The 19,558-nt window shown below is 48.2% G+C and overlaps 1 protein-coding gene across 3 annotated transcripts in view; it reads right to left on the bottom strand.

The window, feature by feature from the left end:
• The window catches only part of APBA1 (amyloid beta precursor protein binding family A member 1), a 225,626-nt gene that overhangs the window by 4,951 nt on the left and 201,117 nt on the right, over positions 1–19,558 (bottom strand). For all 3 annotated transcript variants that reach the window (XM_021927537.2, XM_021927539.2, XM_021927538.2), the window contains 6 exons: positions 18,552–18,638; positions 17,756–17,941; positions 13,628–13,807; positions 11,084–11,296; positions 2,483–2,602; positions 241–381 (listed from right to left, as the gene is read on the bottom strand). In XM_021927537.2, coding sequence (XP_021783229.2) covers positions 241–381; positions 2,483–2,602; positions 11,084–11,296; positions 13,628–13,807; positions 17,756–17,941; positions 18,552–18,638 — 927 coding nt within the window. The remainder of the gene's footprint in view (positions 1–240; positions 382–2,482; positions 2,603–11,083; positions 11,297–13,627; positions 13,808–17,755; positions 17,942–18,551; positions 18,639–19,558) is intronic.

The raw sequence follows: 19,558 nt of genomic DNA, 5'->3' as shown, positions 1-19,558 counted from the left end.
CAGATGAAAGAGAAGGCTGAGGGTGACCTGATTCCATTTCATGGAGAAGCTCCCGGACAACCGCTTGCAAATGTGTTTGGCGTTTGGTCAGAGACAGATAGGTCTGCTTGTTGGGGAGTGTTCAGGATTGGAAATTCAGGGAGCTTTCCCTGAAGGACTGCTCAGGGCCACAGTGGGCATATGAGGCAGGGGCACCAGATGTGGCCCGCAGCACCACCCCCAGCCCTGGATCTCTCCTACCTCCCCAACAGCATTGGAGAGAATGTGGACGATCTTCTCGTGGGGGGTGGCCACGACGCTCTGTCCATTGATTTCAATGATCCGGTGCCCCACACGGACGCCTCCTCTCTCAGCTATTCCCCCTCTCATGAGGCTGCAGATCTGCCAGAGTCAAAGGCTGTGTTACCCTCATGGCAGAGAGTGTGGCAGGGCTGGAAGGCCGTCTTTCCCGAAAGCCCCGCCCCCGCACTCTGCTCTTGGAGAAACTGACATGGTTAGGCTTTGGGCATTTAACTCTCTTAGTGTCTTTTCACAAAAGAATAGGTGCTGTTGGTCCACATGGCCACCTTGTTCATGTGGCTTGCGCAGAGACTGTAGCACATCACTGGTTTTTACGGCACACTGAATACTACTTCTCATCCCAGCTGGGGCTGGGTAAAAAGGGCCATTTGGGCCTGTCGCAGAGTCGCCAGTGTTTTCAAACTGTTAGCCTGTGTGACACAGGTTAGTGTTAGTTCCCGCAGTCATGACTGGGACTCAAGCACTCAAGCACCGAAGTGTTTAATGCAGCAGATTGTTTTTAGGGTCACAATTGTCTGAGCCACCGTGGGGCTGGAACTCCACCTCTGTGTTCCAAAGTGTGGCTGGCTGGGAGGGAGAGGCTCCTTTAGAGCTTCCCAATTCAGCGGCCCCTGTTCAAACTCCCTTCCCACAGAAACGACAGTGAGGCTGGATTTTGTGATGGCACAGTCAGCCACCACAGTGACCCGAGGCTGCAGGCGGGGCTGATGGGCCCTCCACCCTCACCTCACACACACTGCAACATAACTTTTCCCAAGAGTAGGTCTGAATTTACTAAGTTGGCTTTTCATTGCAGACCATGCACCTTTATTTTAAGTGGATGCAGACAAGATTGCAAGTGACATCTTGCAGCAACATGCTGTGTGATTCTGTGAGTGTGTGGCCCAGTTGCTCTCTCAGCTAGTCTGGGGTCAAAACATTCCTTAGGTGTTTTCCCAATGGACCCACAGGTGTTAACAACTCCTTGTTCATATCCAAACTTTTAATACTATTTAACTATGAACAAAGCAAACAAGTACAAGTACAAACCAATGAAAAGATGATCTCAGAGCTAGACTGTAAAGAGTCAGCCTAGGTCCTCTCCTAATAGGTAAACTAGGCTACTCAGGTACGAAGAATGCAGGAAGTAGGGCTGGATATTTCAACTCCAAATGGGAAGTTCAAGGGTATTTCTAAACCTTAAAATGTATTTGGAATGATATTTTAATTATCTAGGACACTTTTTTTTTGAGACAGAATCTTGCTCTGTCACCCAGGCTGGAGTACAGTGGCACAATCTCTGCTCACTGCAACCTTTGTCTCCCGCGTTCAGGTGATCCTCCTGCCTCACCCTCCTAAGTAACTGGGATTACAGGTGTCTGCCACCACACCTGGCTAATTTTTGTATTTTTAGTAGAGACTAGGTTTTGCCATGTTGGCCAGGCTGGTCTCGAACTCCCGGCCTTAAGTAATCCGTCTGGCTTCGCCTGAAGCCCAAGGTTTGAATGATCACTCAAACACCACACTGTGTGAATCCCAGTTGTGACTGTGGGAACTGAGCCGGCCCCTGCACCGTACAACCCCATGCTTGGGAGTCAGCTGCTCTGCGGGGACTCTGTGCCGCCTGGGTGGACAGCCCAGAGGTGAGGAGGCTCTTGGAGGGTGCATCCCAAACTCTCAAGCTAGCAGCCAGGAGGATAGCCCTGCATGTCACAGAAATGCTGGGTTCTGGGCGGGAATCTCTGCTGAAGGGACTCTGTCCAGAGAGGGAGCTGAGCCTGCTTCATCCATTTTTCTTGATGGATTCCTTCAGGGAACAAACTGACTTAAAAAAAAAAAAAAAAAGAAAATCAAAGGCCCTGTAATACCAGCACTTTGGGAGACAGAGGCAGGCAGATCACAAGGTCAGGAGTTCAAGACCAGCCTGGCCAGTATGGTGAAACCCCGTCTCTACTAAAAATACAAAAATTAGCTGGGCAGAGTGGCACATGCCTGTAGTCCCAGCTACTCAGGAGGCTGAGGCAGGAGAATCCCTTGAACCCAGGAGGCGGAGGTTGCAGTGAGCTGAGATCGTGCCACTGTACTCCATATTGGATGACAGAGCAAGACTCCATCTCAATTAAAAAAAAAAAAAAATCAAAGGCCAGGCTACATTTTTATTTGTCAACATTGTGGAAAAGGATGTGGAAGGTGTTCTACTTACAATTCCGTTCTGGACACTGAAACCCAGCTGGTAGCGAAGGTCTGGTCTTCTGATTAACACGGTGGTGACCGGAGGACATCTCACAATATTCAGCTTGACTCGGGATTGATTCTTTAAGCCCTTAAACATGAATAAAGTACAGTGGGTATGGTGACCACTGAGGCAGACAGAATAAACAAAAGCAGGCAGCACCAAAGGCAAAAGAAGCCACACTGAGTTTTCCATAGGACCCACTGCCTGCCTGCAGGCCTTCAGTGCCCGGGCTGGTACAGTCACTGCTCGGCTTCACCTACCCAGGGAAGATGCCACATGGTGCAGATGGAGCCCTTTCAGCCCATGCACAGATGGGGTTCCTGTGGGCAATGTCTTCCTTTTGGGAAGTGGACTAGGTTCAAGGGATCTGATCAAAGTACTTGCACAACTATGAGGAAGTGTCAGATGTACTTTTTGACTTCAGAGATGAAGGAGGCACACTATTTCCCCCAGCCAGGAAAGATACGAGTGGGAAATGGATTTTCTTTCTGGAAGGCAAACTCTAGCAATGACTCCTCTTCTAACAAAGGACATCTAACTCACAGCAACTGGCCTGATTCATCATGGCTCTTTTCTCTGGTCTCTGATGCTCCTCTTTCCCCTTCTTCCTGCCAGTGAGAGATTTTACAGCTATCAACATTCCCACAGCAACCAGGGACTCCAATCAGTGTGTGCGTCCTTGGGAGAATGGGGAGGGTTGCAGGATGGGTGTTGATGGAGAAAGAAGGGGAAGAAATACGACTTGCAGACTGTTGTTTCATGATCCCTGATGACACACCTCTCCCTCTAAATTAAAATGGAGCACAGAGGGAAAGCTGATCTTTGACTATAACAAGGGACTAGTTTCAGTGACTGTGTAGAAAGCTTCCACCTTGGTGTATTGCAGGCTCCTGCCCCTGTCCCCTGATCAGACTCACAGCAGTGAGAGAAGCCCTGGTGTGCTCAGAAGCATCTTTAGAAAACCATCACAAAGCTACATTTGCCCTAAGCTGGGCAATGGGAAGGTTTGCTCCTGCAGGCCCGACCACTGACTTGTCAGCTTCATCCTAGAGGAGGGTGCTGGGCAAAAGGAACTCAGCTCTGAAACAAATGTCCATTTTCCAGTCTCCCCAGGGTGCCTGCTCTGCCTCAACAAACTCCTGATTACCAGATGGGATAGAAGGAGTGACCAATAGCAGGTGCCTTCCCACCCTTTTCAAATCATGGTATGCAGGAGAATCTTGTTTGCACGCTGGGGTAAACAGACCACACTGTTGTAGCTGGAGGCCCTGCAGTCCCTGGCCCTGCTACAAGAGCTGAGGCAGCGTGGGTCAGAGCCCTCAGTGGGAAGCACCTGCCCGACTGGACTCCCATCTACACGGCCAGCTGTCTGGGAAACTGCTCAAGGTCAGGCCCAGGCCCACTCCTCCAAAGGGAACTGTAGGGTGGGTGGGAGGAGAGGTGGGTAACTTTTCCTCCAGGGGAGAACAGCTACCAGGGAATGAGGAGGCACTCAGGGAAAAGGCAAGCTCTGTTCTATCTAAGCCCACAGTATCGCCCAGAGACAGCATCTGCTCAGTTCACAAGTGGGTCCAGTTTGTGCCCTCTATGAGTGAAGTGGAAAGAGAACCTGGAAAGAACAGTAACAAATCCACAAAAAGCACGCATGAGGGGTGATCGTCTGCCTCTTATTCTATAAATAGAATTCTGCAAATTCCACAGCCACTACTGCTGTCACTCCTTGACCAGTCTACCAAATCTTTTTCAGTGCGAGGTCAGGACTTACATTGCACATTTTAAAGATGAAGACATAGACATGGAGCTTGCTTTGTCCAAGGGCTCTGTGGGGTCAGGACTGGAATGATGGATCCTTGCTCAGGCACCCTGCCTAGCAGAGGCGTGAAACTGGTGTTAGACAATTTCACTGCAAACAGAATCTGTAGCCAGAGTGCTTCTTGGAGTGGCAGAAAAGACCAACACCCCTTCTGTATCTGAGTTACAGAATATGCTTTAGATTGAGGGAGAGGCGGGGGCTATTTAGTCTCTGGTTATCCAGCTTTACCATGCTTGGCCAGCAGGTGTATACCAATGGCTCTTAAACCCCACAGCAGCAGCAGCAGCAGCAGCAGCAGCAGCCCCTGGCCACTTTTTAGAAGTGCAGATTCTGGGCTCTACCCAAGTCCCACTGAATCAGAAACCTAGGGGTGGGACCCAGGAATCTGTGGATGACAAGTCTCTGAGATGATTCGGGTGCACACTCAATTTGCGAACAACTGGTGTGGACCACTACTGCAGAACAATGAATGGCCTCATCTGCATCCAGGTGGCTTAATTTCTCCACGGATGATTACATCCAAAGATGTCACTTTACTAGTCACACCTGCAGCCAGTGTGCTCAGTGGGAGCAGGTGCTGGCAAGGGTGGGGTGAGGGTGACATCTTGTGGGAAATTTTGTTAGCCCAGTCACTATACAGCTGACCTGTGGTCAGTCATCTGCATGTCTGTGTCATGCAGGAACACCCCTAAGATCACTGCACATCAAAATCTACCCTGATGATGAAACTAATGGAACCAAAATGACTGTAACTACCTGTCATTGGACACTCACTGTTGTCTGGCATTGACCTGGAAAGGACAGGAGCTGCCTCATTTAATGTGGTGGCCGTAATTATTCTATGAATATATTATACAAGAGGAAACTGAGGCTCAGAGATATTAAATGACTTACTCACATTCACACACAGCAAGATTCAATCCTAGGTCTGTCTGCATTCAAAACGTGCAGTATTTCTACACCATAATGCCCCATATACACAACCGGAGAGGGTGTGTCTTTTGTGAATAAGGCTTGCTCCACAAAGATGACAGGGTCAGCCACAGAACAAATCTGCGTCCCCAAATTCCAGCCTTGAATTGGGGCCATCTTTTTAGTTCACTTTCCTACGTGGCAAGAGTTTTTTGGGGTTCCTGGTCCTCACAATTCCCCACCCCCTGGCTTCCCCACTGATGTGGTTCTAGTTTCTGCTCCTAATGTGTGAATCTTGATGGAACTCAATTTCCCCGCTGTCAGCGTCTGCTCCCCTAGTGCTCTGAATTCCTCTGCTTTCTGCAGGACTTGAGCCTCCCCATGGCTGTCACTCTGCTTGTGGCCTCCATGTACCATGCGACTTGGCATTCACACTCATGCGGCATCTCCCGGTGGTTTTGGAACATCTCCGGGGAACTGTTCTGGTTAAGGAAATGATTCCAAAGCATAGCAATGGAATGAGTGTGATTCTCCCTGGGGAAATGAACATCTGCGAAGGATTCAGGCCTTCCATATGCAGCAGGTCCCATCGTCCCCATCAACAAAGGGAGATGCTCTGGCCTTCCGCTCCTATCGACAGGACCAGCACAGCCTGGTGAAGAGGACTCCCCTGGTGTCAGAAGACCTGAACTCAAGTTTTGTTTCTGCTACCCCAAGCAGTGGGATCTGAAGCCCTTTGCTCACCCTTCTCCCACCTCAATTTCCTCATCTTCCCAACAAATGGTAAAGCTCACTAACGTCTCTTGCAGTTCTGATTTCAATGACTGCACCCCCTTTAATGTGTTTATTCCTAAATGCCTTTGTCTGCAACATCAAATCTCAACCATTATGCTTAAACCTATTCCTGAAATTTAAAGTGGGCTTCTTTTGCAGGGCTGGGAGGTATGATGGAGAGCAGCTCAGACATTCATGCAGACATTTTTATCTGCTTTGAGTGCTTACTCCTTCCCACCCACTTAATCAATCAATATTTACGAATCACTTGTCATGTGCCAAGAAATGTGTTAGGCACTGGAGATTTAGGGAAGTGCACCCTTTCCGGGGGGGACAAGAGACATTATCGGTACTAAGCACAGGGCTGTGAGCCCAGAGGGGGCTTGAGTCCCTTCACCCTTTTCTTTCTCTCTAATCACAAACTAGGAGACCAGGAATTTGTGGGAAAGAAGAGAGATGAATGATGAAGACAGGAGCATGCTGTTGGAATCTCAACCCTTCAGGCAAAGCCACCTGCTTTAAATGTTTACACCTGTTAACCACTGATATTATTTAGGTACGCTTGTGTGATACAGAAAATGTTACCCAACATACCCAAAAGCAAGAGAATGACTTTATCTTCTCAATGTTGCCTAAAAAATTCACACTGCTCTGGTGGGTTCTTTCCTTCTCTGTGAATTGATTTAAGACGCCTGATCTGTCCCTCAGTGAAAGATTTTCTAGATTGGGGAAAATGTGTTGCAAGATGAGGCTTAAGAGAAATAGCAATTGAAAATAACCAGACCATGCATTTGCTCTGCTGTTCCTAATCAATGTTTCATGTTGGGTCCCATTAACTTAGATTTCTGAGCTGCCATTTTATTGGAGGTGCCAATTAAATAAAGGGTCATTTGGTCCCCATGACAACAGTGGAACGGTACAGCAAATTAAGAAATCTGGTGGGAGGGGAAGGCCAAAGAAGAGGAGCGAAGAGAGAAAAGAGAAGCCAGAATGGTCTCTATAGCAACGGGAGAGCGGAACCATGATGCTCCTGGGGAAGCAAGGGAAGCTGTGCGCTATTCTAAAACAGAGCAAAAACCCAGAGGGCAGGACCACAGAGGCAAAGGCCCAGAAAAAGGCAGCCTGTAAAATGTTCCACCCACCAATAATTATGCCTTGGGAATTAATTATGACCCAAAAAATAAGAGGTAGGAAGAGGAAGGCAAGTCAATACCTATAATTCTACTCTAGAAATCTATTTCCTCTAATCTGGGGGGAAAATGGTCAACCAGTATTGAAGAGGCCAGATGCAGAATGCACACTTTGGACGCCTGTTCCAGAAAGTGTGGCCTGCAGACTGGTGATGCCATCACCCCCACAGAGCCTGCTGAAAATGCAGAATCCCACCCTACACCTGCTGAATCAGACCTGCAGTCTAACAAGATCCCCAGGTGATTCCAATCAGTTTGAGAAGCACTGATTCATCAGGATGAGAGTTGCTTGTCAAAGTCACTGCAAAGAGCATGAACATACACTGAAACAAATTTGAACACAGCCTTGAAGCAGCCCAGACGCTGCTCTGCAGTGGCCCGAGGGGTAGGGGTAGGGCAGTGCCCACATCTGTCCAGGTGCAGGCAAAAAGGAGTGTGTTTTCTAGAGAATTTTAAAAATGTGATAGAACCCACTGAAGTCAGTCTGTATTTGGTACTGGCAATTCTGGCTGTTATCAGTGGTTACACCTCCCACCAGCCAGGGTGGTCCACGGACGGACCATCACATCTCCCTATTCAACAAGCGGCGCACTGTGGCAGGGAGGAAGTTCAGCTGTGTTCTAATCAGGGTCTGCCCTGTTAAGTACTTCTTCACCATGGGCGGCCATGAAGGCACTGCTTTTCTTACTCTTCATCTTCATCAGTTACATCTCTTTCATCACCACTTGGCCTTTTAATTTTCTGGTTCTATAGAGACTACATTTATAGACATCAAAGTTCAGTTCCTCAAACAATCCGTTTCCCCTTAGGAAACCGTGCAGACAGAGCTCTGTCTGTACTCCAGCAAGCTTTGCTTCCACCTTGATGCTGTGATCCCACGGCAGCTGCAGAGGGAGTCAGGCCACCCTCACAGCCTCACTGCTTCCCTCCTCTGGTCCCCGCGCAGATGAGGCGGGAGGGATGCTCAGGAGGGTGGGGACTCACTGGCCAGCTGGGGGCCCTGGGCAAGTCTTCTGTGCGTTTAGAGTCTCCGATGGCCCATCTGTGCACCTAGCATCTGCTGTCCCCCTTGTGGGCTGTCCTGAGGAGGAAGGGAGGTGACTCCAGGCCATGAGCTGGAGTCTTGCAGGCCTCAGGAAGCCCAGCTTGTTCTTGCCCAGGCCCCATCCCCACCTTTATTTAAGTCCTCCCCTTGTCTGAGTCTGTTCTTAGTCTGCCATGACAAAGTACCACAGACTAGGTGGCTTATAAACAACAGACATTTCTCTCTCACAGTTCTGGAGGCTGGAAGTCCGAGATCAGTGTACCAGCACTGTCAGGGTCTGGCGAGGTCCCCTTCTGAGTTGCAGATGGCCAACTTCTAGTATCTTCACATAGCAAAAGAGAGCTTGCTGGGGTCCCTTTTTTAAGGGCACTAATCCCAACCATGAGGGCTCTACCCTCATGCTGATCACTTCCTAAAGGCCCTACCTCCAAATAGCATCACTTTGGGATTAGGGTTTCAATATGTATTTGGAGGGAACACAAATATTATTCAATACTTAACCCCCCATCCCCTCTCCTCCTCCCCAACCCTTCTAGACCCAGACCAGCTCCCCACAAACCGTCCCTGACCAGCTTCCCTCTCTCATCGATTTCTCTCTCTTGCATCTGAACTCCTACACCGCCCAGGCAGAGTTTCTCAACCTCATTTGGGGCTGGATAACTCTGTGCTGTGGGGCTGTGCTGTGCACCGTAGGATGTTTGATAGCATCCCTGGCCTCTACCCACTGGATGCTGGCAGCACCTTCTCCTCCCCAGTGGTGACAACCCAGTCTCCATACATTTTGGAGGATGCAAGATCACCCCTGGCTGAGAAGTACCACCTCAGGGTCTGGCTTGGGCCTAGCATTTCACCTGGCACCCTCCCTGGGATGAGTCTGTATTGGAGGCTTATCCTCCAATCCTTAACCATGGGTGATTACATCATCTTGCTGTGCCTCAGCTTCCTAGCTTGTACAATGGGTGCAAGAATAGTACCTGCCCACAGAATGCTGCCCCGAAGGCTCAGCAAGTCAGTCCACACATATCTCAGAGCACACAGCGCTCAGAGCACCCAGAGCACAGACACACAGCACTGAGCACTGCAAGCCATAAGTCCTTTCACTTCTCCTCAAACCGATCAAGCTCCCTGGGGGCAGGGACTGTCTCCATGGGATCCCTGGGTCCCACAGCCCCTCAGCAGTTCTCATGCATGCACCCAAGGTGTTTAATAAGCAACTTGCTCACTGGCAGGAGCGACTTGTGGTCCTGCCTCCCCAGCCCCACCTCCCGCTTGCCTCTCCATGTGATCACAGCAACACCAGACCAGCCTTTCCAGGCCAGGCTCAGACCCCATCTCTCCCTGACTCAACACCGGCCCCTGTCCATCAATTCAAGCAGAAACTTCCAAAGGCCACTTCCCTTTCTGCTACTGAGCTAGGTTTTACTCCTTCAAGGTCAACTTTAAAATCACATAAAATGGGCCGTCTAATCACTCATAGCCTCTCACCTTTGCTCTTAGGGCCGCAGAGCCCTTGCACATCTCTAATTATCCTCCACATGCATACTGTCAAGCCAGCTTCCCCAGAGTGCGGCTCTGCCTCACAGAGGCCCAATTAAACCTGTCTGAATGAATATCCGTGTTCAAAGTTGATTCTCTAATCTTATCTTTAATGTGTATTAAGCAAGAGGTAGAATTCATTTAAGTGTAAGATATAAGAAAAAGAAATTAGAGGAGGCCAAAGAGGACTATTTCTTTCCAGATGTGATTATCTTACATGGAATTAGAATTTAATCCATTTCATTAAAAACAAAAAGGCACCATCCGTGTGTCCTATACACTCACCTTAACCTCCCATCCCCACCCGCTCAGCCGAGGATGCTGGCTTCGTGATTTTTCTTTTGCTCACAATGACTATTTGCATGAATTCATCCCTTTCCTTCTCCTTCTCCCTCTCTCACACATGCACATATGTACACAGCTACATCCTAGCTAAGTCTTTCAGGAAACCTCTGCAGGACCAAAAAAAAGTTGTGGGATCTCAGTCTACCTACAGTACCACAGCACTAGGTGCAGAGCTACTGGGGTCTACAGATGCTGTCATGGAGGAGGGACATCCTAGTCACACTGGCCATGCAATCGGCAAGTTCCAATGTGCTCAAAAGACTCCACGTGAATGCTTCATGTCTAAAGAAAGTCTCACTTCTTCTCAAGTGTTCACATTTAATTTTCCTTCCAGTAGCTCTTCTTAGCCTTATAAGCATCAGTTCAGGTTGAGCAGGAAGGATGCTCAGGTATGAAAAAGCTTCCATGGACTGGAAGAGAGTTTCCTCCTTCTTCTGGCAACGAGCACATGTGAGTTGCTTTACCCGGGGTCTGAGGGAGGACAAACTCACCTGCATCATAGTCAGGGCCACTGGGAAGGAAAAAGTGCTCAGATTTGAAGCATTTCTGTGATTTTTTGACAGGGATGCTAAATCGTGCCAAGTGTATCTGGCTGACTCTAAGTGATTGTCTGGATTCCCAAGCTGAGGCCTTCTCTGTTGAGGCTGAGTCTGGGCTTTGTGCGAGAGTGCTGTGATTGGCTAGTGATGCCTGTGAGGGACATGCTGCTATTAGAAAGTAGTGTTATGTGAACCAAATAAACTTCCCCTGATCTAAATTGATTTCAGGGAAGAATCTGTAAACAGTAACTTGATGGTAAGCTTCCTGAGTGTAAGTCCACGCCTTTTGTGTTTATGTCTTCCTTGGTGCCTGACACTTCGAATATGTTCATATACATTAATGACTGGATGGGGGTCACACTTCACATCACTTGAGGTTTACCACAGCAGCTAATTTTTCCCATATTCAGGTACCTTAATAATGCTCTGGCAGGTGGATAGAGGCAGGCCCACCAGGCTGGTGCCATTAATGGACATGATCTGGTCACCGATATTCAGCTTCCCAGATTTCTCTGCAGGGCCACCATGCATCATATTGGCAATGATCACGGTGGGGAGGATGGATCCCCAGCCAGACTCCACAATCACCACACCTAGGATTTCTCCTTTCTGCTTCTCTATGAAAACCTGGAAGGAGAAAAACATTTAGAAAGCCCACATCAGCAACCATCTGGGGTAGGTAGAAATCAAAGACTCTCCCCCATTCCTGTCTCGCCTAAAGAGACACTTCCCTGGGGGGAAGACACTTCCCAGATGAGTTCCTGTCTTCTCAGCATTCCGCACATTTGGAATTTTTAAGAAATGAATTCACACAGGTCTACACTCTTTGTAATTCACTCTTGTTTCACATAAACAAACTTGCCTCAGCACACAACCACGAGGACCACCAGTTTTGTTTTTTGTTTTCTTTTTTTTTTCAATTTCTTCAGTCCTGTCCTCAGTGGCAGGGGAAGAGGCTCTGTGGGTGGGTGGTGTGTTACGGTTTCTAGAAATAGCTTTTCAAATTCCATGCGCAGGTTCCCCCTCCCACAGTGCTTCCCCAATTCGCTCCGACATTTAAGTTTCTTGAGTTAAAAATAAATAAACACACAGAAACACTTCTCTGCAAGGAGAAAAAGTTGAGAAAAAAGAAAAAAAAAGTGATGCTGAAGTTATCACAACCAAAGGTTGGGTGTGCACTCAGGAAGTGCATATCCTGGATACACAGATTTTTCACAACCTTTACTGGCACGGCAGAGAAGACAGGAGTTGATGTTGGATACTTGCACTCTGGGGAGGCCTGGAGAGATGCCACTAAAAGGCACTGCACCTCTTGGAAGCATCCAACAAAGAGTATGTATGTGTATTTTTGGGGGACTTGATAAAGTCCCCTTCACAGGTTGATGTCTGCTTCCCCCAGCTGCTGAAGTTCACAGTCAGCCCCTTCCCTGGAGAACTGTCCTTAGCTGAATGGGAGACACCTTCTGTTAAGGTTGAATTGTATCCCCCCAAAATTTGTGTGTTGACTTCCCAATCCCCAGTGCCTTAGACTTAGATTGTGACTATTTGGAGATAAGGTCTTAACAGAGGTAACCAATTTTAAATGAGGTGATTAATATGGGCTCTAATCCAATATGCTGGTGTCCTTAAGTAAGAAGAGGAATGGTTGTCTGTCATGGGTATCAAAAAAAGAAGAGGAAATTTGGACATAGAGACATGCATGGAGAAAGGATGATGTGAAGACACAGGGTGAAGACAGCCATCTACAAGCCAAAGAGAGAGGCTTCGAACAGATTCTTCTCTCATGGCCCTCAGAAGGAACCAACACTACCAACATCTTGCTTTTAGTCTTCTGGCTGCAAGGTCTGTGAGACAATAGGTTTCTGTTGTTGAAGCCACCCAGTCCATGGTACTTTGTGACAGAAGCCCTAGCGAATTCATACACCCCCTGTCCAGCCTTGGCCAATGACCGGCGTGGGGTACAAAGGCTTGCCAGCTCCCTTGCTCCAAGGTGAGATAAATCTGTCCTGCAATCTGAGCCATGGAGCTTCCCTCTGGGTCAGAAGGAAGCTCCTTGCAGAAAGGTGGGACACCCTTCCTTGGTGTCCCACCACCAAGCTTCCCACATCCCTTCTGTTCTGAGGCACTTTCCCAACAAACCTCCGTGACAAGAATCCCTGCCTCAGGCTCTGCTTCTGGGGAATCTGACCTAAGACACCAGACAGACCCCAGTGGATCAAACGATCGCTTTCTCATTAAAAGTTCTTTTTACCTATGGGATCAAGTCCAAACCCCTCAGCTGGACTTGCAGGCCCTCCAGTCCTGACCCAGACCTCAGGCCCATCTATCTCCTTTCCTGTGCCCACCTCCTGCTCTAGCCAAACCATACTTCCCCATTCCCCAGACAAATGTGGAACTTTCTGACCTCCAGGCTTCCAACCATTCCATAGACCCTACCCTCGGCTTGCCCCTACAATCCCCAGATCGCCAGATCAGCTCAGATAGCCACGTCTTCCTACAGGCACTCCTGAAGAGCTCAGTCTGAAACCACAGGTCATCCCCAAAGGACCACAGCATCTCTTGTCTGAAACCTGAGATCTTCTCTGTTTGTCCAAGTGTAGTTGGTTTTGATTAGTGCCTGTCCTGGCACCATTACTTAACTTTTTCAGTGCCCTTACCTAGATTGCAGGGTTTGTACAGGCAGAGTTCAGGTCCTATCTGCCTCTGGGACCCACTCCAAACTTAGCTCAGGATGACCAGGAGCAGAGGATGTGCTGCCTCTCTGTTTATACACAATAGCATTTCATGACAGGGCCCCAGAGCGGGGAGCGAGAGATGGGTGTGAGCGACTTCATGATGTCCTGCCAATACTGCACTCTTCACCCTTGATCTGCCTTCACTTCCGCGGCAGGGTGCCCCCCTTTCCAGGCCCCTACCCAGCTGACCCAGCCTGGAGAACAGCTTCAGGAAAGTACCCACATCTTTACAGTTTTCCGACTTGGAGAAGTGAATCAGGTCATCGTTGTACATGTCCTGGGTATTGAGCAGGTCACTATACTCCTTCTGGCTGAGATCTTCGGGGTTAATCCCATTGGCCCTGAGGAATTCCTGGTACGCCACACTAAATGCCTGTCCGATGGACTGTGCAATCAGCTGAGCCTGGAACAGCAGCCAGAGAGGAAAGATGGTCAGCAGAGCAGTGCATCTGGTGAGCAGCCTGGCGTGCTTCCCACCTGAACAATGGCCCCCCTGGAGTTTGAAGAAGCCCTAGATATCACGCCTGCTGGGCCAGTGGCTCTACATGGGGCTACCAGTGCCCGCCAGGGGCCGTTTTCAGAACGACTGGGGATGTTTTTGATTATGATGATGATCATAAGGGAGCTACCGGCATTCAGCAGACAGGAGTCAGAGATGCTGAATATCCCGCCATGCAAAAAACAGCTTGATACAGTGATGAGTCATTCTATACCCTGCATCATCTTCACAGATCCCACTGGACATTCATGAGCATGCAATACTTGTTTACAGTTATCTGAGTCCAGGATTCAACTCCAATTTATACATAAACACAAAGACTTTGTGTGACTCTAATACACATCAAACATTTCAAGAATAATACTGTGTGAATTGAGAGAAGATGTTATTTTGCTTCATTCAGTACTTCACCAGAAGGAAGCTTCATGACTTCGAAAAATCATCAGCATCAGTGCTGTTGTGGTATCTGTGCTGCCGATAAATCACATACCTATCAACCTGCACATGTGCTGTTGTGCATGGTGATTCTGCATGTGCTTGTAGACACATACATGTTATTTAGCCCTCAATTTGAAATGTCAACTAGAAAGTGTTTACGATATCCCACTGCACACTGTGTTCTGCTACATTCAAGCTTAATCAGGTAGGTATAAGCATCTTGACTACCTCATTATGCCTTTCAGAATGGTTGCGCCAGAGCATTTATTAATACATATTGTAATATGGTTTTATTTTAGCTTGCTTTCCACTTATCTTTCCTTTATATTACATTTATGGCCACAATTTGATTATTCTGTGAAAGATTTTTCAATAGGGGAGGTTATATTAGCTATGAATTTCATTTCAGGATAGTAATGGGTCATTAATAAAATATTTATTGTAGAAAGGGAGTGTTGGATCTAACAGAGTTGAGAACTCTGACTGGTCCAACCCTGTGTTTTCCAGTTGAGGAGATGGAGGCCCAGAGACACAAAGGAACCTCTCAAGGTCACACAGCTTACAGGAGGTGGCACTGACTTCTGCACTGGGCTTTGATAGCTTTTCCCTGCATTAATTAAGCAACATTATTAATCCAGACAGCCAAGAACAACTGAACACTTCTCATGTGGCTATGCTGCAGTAAATGCTATACAAGGTATATGCTATGAAAAGTAAATGCTATACAAGGACCATCACTGAATCTGCATATCAATTCTATGACAGCTATTAGTATGACTGGTCCACAATCTTTCACTTGGAATGTAAGAGGCTCTGTTTCAGAATTCAAAACTTTTCCAATTTTAGAAAGGTAGCAGGGTGCAAATACTGGACATTGTGCCATAACCTCCCTTAGGGTCTGGGGAAGTACACAGAGCACAGTAACATTTCTGTGGCAAAATGTGTAAGATTCATGGTAAGCTGGACAAATCCTATAAATGGCCTCCCGGCAGGCAAGGCAGGTTTATCAGTCACCTGACTGCAAAAATCCCTTTTGTTTCTCAGAGCTTTCTAGACTTTGGAACCATGGATCTGTATTAGTGTCCCCATTGGGTAGACCAGGACATGGAGGTTGAGGGGTTAAACTGCACACTTCCTGAGAAGGGGCTGGGGGCTGAATTCAGAGCCCATCCTCCTGACCACCACACTGGACAGCTTCTCTGTGAATTCTGATGGGCAGAAAAACAAAGCCAAACCAGAACATCTCTAGAGCAGTGTTTTAAAAACACAATTCTAACCTCCACTCCACTTTCCCCACCTTTCCTAAATGTTGGTAAAAGCACCTTATTAACAGCAAAACAGGAACTTTCCATGTGGCTGGCTATGGGAAAAGAAATACTGAACTTTTCTCACTGTGAGAATCTGGTGACTTTACAAGTCACATCAAGAACTACCACCGTCTACCTATTGTAAAACCGGAAGGAGTAAGGCATTGCTTTCGGCATCAGAGAGGTGCATGTAGACAAACTGAAAAATATATACCTGGGAATGTGACCAGTCGACTTCCCGATCACCATTAGTGGATGCCCCCGGTGAATGCACTGGCTACTGGGATTTATGGACCACTAGCCATGTGCCACACATCAGGCTTTAACTGCAGTATCTATGAGAGTGCTGCAGCAGCCTGGCGAGGGAGGCACTATCGTCCTGCAGAAGAGCAGCCTGAGGCTTAGTGGCTGCACAGCTTGGATGAGGAAGGACTCAAGCCCAGCTTGCCCAGTTCTGGAGCCAGCACACTCTGGCCCTGCTCTAGTGAAAGCAAAGGGGTAAGGTTCCAGGTCCACTCTTGCTTACCTCTTGCTTCTCCATTCTTTCCTTTCTTCCCTGGCGGACCCAAGGGCACCCCAAGGAGAAGAAACCCCTCCCTAAGAGCTCTAGCCAGATGGAGGTGGCGGTGGGGCCCACAGGGATCCTCGATCCCTGTAACTCTGTCTTTTCACTGGCCTGCAGGACACAGGAGGCTTAAAAGTCCAAATTTTCACTTTTGGAACTTTCTGAGAACCTCCTAAAACTCATTTTCCCCCGTTTGCATGTTGGCCTCAGCTTTACAGGAACAGTAGGGAGAATGGCAGGCAGAGGTATTTCAAGCTCTCTGTCCTCCCAGTGACCTTGTCCTGTGGCTGCTTTCTAGAGAACAAGACCAGTAAAGGATGGTGACAGTAAGTGTCGGCATCTCCTCTCTGTGCCCACAGCCCCGACAGCTCTGGTTCCCTGGAGAAAAAAGCAGGATGGCTGCTGACACCTAACTTCCAAGAGGAAGGCAATTTCTGCAGCTAGATGAAAGAGGTACTGGAGAAGAATGGCCTCTTTGAAGGAACCAAGGCTACAAGACACCATCTTCTCTTCACAGATCAGGACTCTGTGCTCCGTGTGGGAAACAGAGCTTATTCCTCTGCGTCAGGAGGAAAACATGAGAACGGTCAAAAGCAATGGTCCTCAGGCGGTGGGTGAGTTTTCTGCTGTTAAAGATTACTATGGGGCTGTGGCCTCCCCTGGGAGGCAGCTTCTGAGGCCCAGGATGGCGAGGGGAAGCAGGGGAGCACCTAGGAGCAGCTCAGGTGCTAATGCAGTTTGCAGCCTAGTGGCCTCACTAGCAGCTTGGGTTACAACCCTGAAAGCAGGCCAAATGAAAAAATGGCTTTTGTTGTAAACAAATTTTCTCTGTTGACCACATCACCCAGAGAAATGGAGCTTAGGAATCACTGACTTTGTGCCAGGAAGAGGAGCTGGTTTTCCTAAGGACTGGGGTGGGTAGTGCTGTTGTTTGCTGGGGAGGGACAGGGATGCTAACTTTCCTGTAGCCCAGAGGATGGTCCTGGACCACAAAGAACTGTCCTCCCAAAATGCCCTCATGCTTGGGCAGACCTGCTCAAACCCCTACAGGGGGGCCAAATTCTTCCTACTCTTCACCTCATCCCAAAGTCTCTAATAACTCAGCCTCCTTTCCCTTCCTCAAAGGGAAACGCAGCTAGCCCCTGACTCAGGGCCTTCACACCTGCTCCTTCCTCATTCTCACTTTATTCAGGTCTCTGCTCCAAGGTCACCTCCTCAAGCGAGGGCTTTGTTGATCACCCTACCTGACATAGCCCCTGTCCCTCCATCCCTTGACCCTGTTTTATTTGTCTGTGGAGCACTCCCCACTACCCAATTTTACATTAAGTATATTTACCTATTGCTTTTCTGTCTCCTTTCAGCCCTTGCGATGAGTACCCTGTCTGTTTTATTCAGACTTGTATCTCTAGTGCTGGAACAGTGCCTGACACACAGTATGTGCACAGTAAATACATGTTTCATGTGTGATGAATTAGACTGAATCAGGTTCTGAAAAGTCAAGAGAACCTAACCCAGAAGGAGATCAAAGGAAGCAACCCTTACATCCTCAGACTCGAAGACGTGGCAGATCATCTTGTACTGCCTTTTCCCATCCTGGGACGGGTGGGAGGCTTCCACGTTCTCCTGGGAGTTGGAACGAGGCATCCGCCGGCGGGCCATTAGCACAACGATGTTCCCAATGTCCGCAATGTAGGAAATGGTCCTCAGAGGGTGGTCCATCATTGTCTCCTGGAGGTAGGAGGAGAGGGCAGGTAAGTCCAGCGCGGCATCTAATGACCCAAGAGAGCGCCTGCCACCCCATAGCCAGTCAAGTATGTTCACATGCAGGGTGGGCTCCCTGGCTCACTGCAAAGCCCATGGTGAGGGATTAATGGATCCCCACCCAGGCCTGAGGGCATTTCCCTTGGCTAACCAAGAGCAGGAAATGATCTGTGGCAGGTGAAAAGAAATAAGAAATTCCAAACAGTAGAATCTCTTGTGGGGAAGTTAAAAAAAAAAAAAAAAGACAAAAAAAATCAGAATGGCATGGCTGTTTCTGTTTTTGTGTGCAGGAGTGTATGAATGATTTTAAACCCAATTTCTTAAAAGACGAATGTGTCCACATTAATGAATCCTCTGATTAAAATTTCTGAAAATGCTAAACGTCATCCATGTCTTAGGGGCGTTTTTGGGCTTTAAGAAAGCAATCCCAAACCCCATCCAGCAGCAGGCACTGTGAACACCACCTTCTAGCTCACTGGGGCCCAGCATCTGGGGACAGCCGCTCTACCGACGCATGCATCTCTGAGTTACGATGCCACTAAGCTTCCCCCTGGGAAAGGTGGAAGCCAGCTGATACCTGTGTGTCAGCGTTCAGCACTTTGATTCTCTGGGTAGAAATGAAGAGATCCACCTCAGTCATTGGCTGAGATTCGCCTTCAGGAGCCTAAGAAGAAAAAATGCACCAAGAGAAAGTTTGACCACACTGCCCTGACCCAGATGCAGAAGGAGTCAGGTTAGCTCACACAGAGGCACCAAGACACAGTTACCAGAACAGCAATACAGACTCTAGGCTTAAACTGCCAAAGCTGAAGGTACCACACAGAGGATGGACACATGGACAAGAGTTAGCACCTCTAGGTTACAGGGAAAAATGCAGAATCCCCTTTTCTTCCTCCCCTATAGAAGCAGTAACTCACTGCAGTAGATTTCACTCTTTGAACGATGATGGCAAGTGGCGCTCTCTGTAAGGGTTTTGGAGCCCAACAGATTGAAGAAATAGGGCAAAAAACTCATACCAAAAGACCTTGGGGAAGTCGCTTAGAATTTGCCTCTGCTTGAGCCGATGGAAGACAATGTTCATAGCAGCTGCAAATGAAGCCATTTGGATGCAGTTCTGGTAAGAGGGTCTTTACATTTTACACACCACCCCAGCAACACAGAAGCAGTCCTGAAGCCACCCCATTAAGAGCCCCAATGCCTCAACGTCCCAGGAGTAGTAGTTCATAAGCACCTAGAAGCTCCACAACCAAAAAGCGCAGTCTGGTTCATTTAGGGCTTAACTCTGTACATGTGTGGTTATTAGCGAGTTTTCTTTTTTGCATCCAGCAATCTGACAAATCCACAAATCAAGCATAACTATAATCGAACAGACTCAAGTCCCTGCCACATCGATGCTCCTGAATGGTTGGAACTTCCATACTACTATATGATTCATTTAGCATCTCCAATCTGCTCCCTGTCGTTCCTCTGAAGTGAAATGACTAATGAGCAACAGAAAACGGCCACCTTCGGCAACTGAGTTTTGAGAAATGCTGGCTTATGGGGCGGTTCAAAAAGAAATCTGAACAAAAACTTGCTGGATGC

The sequence above is a fragment of the Papio anubis genome, chromosome 13 (assembly GCF_008728515.1).
Source record: "Papio anubis isolate 15944 chromosome 13, Panubis1.0, whole genome shotgun sequence".
Lineage (NCBI taxonomy): Eukaryota > Metazoa > Chordata > Mammalia > Primates > Cercopithecidae > Papio > Papio anubis.
The sequence above is the reverse complement of the archived record's forward strand: the minus strand, read 5'-3'. Positions and strand labels throughout refer to the sequence as shown.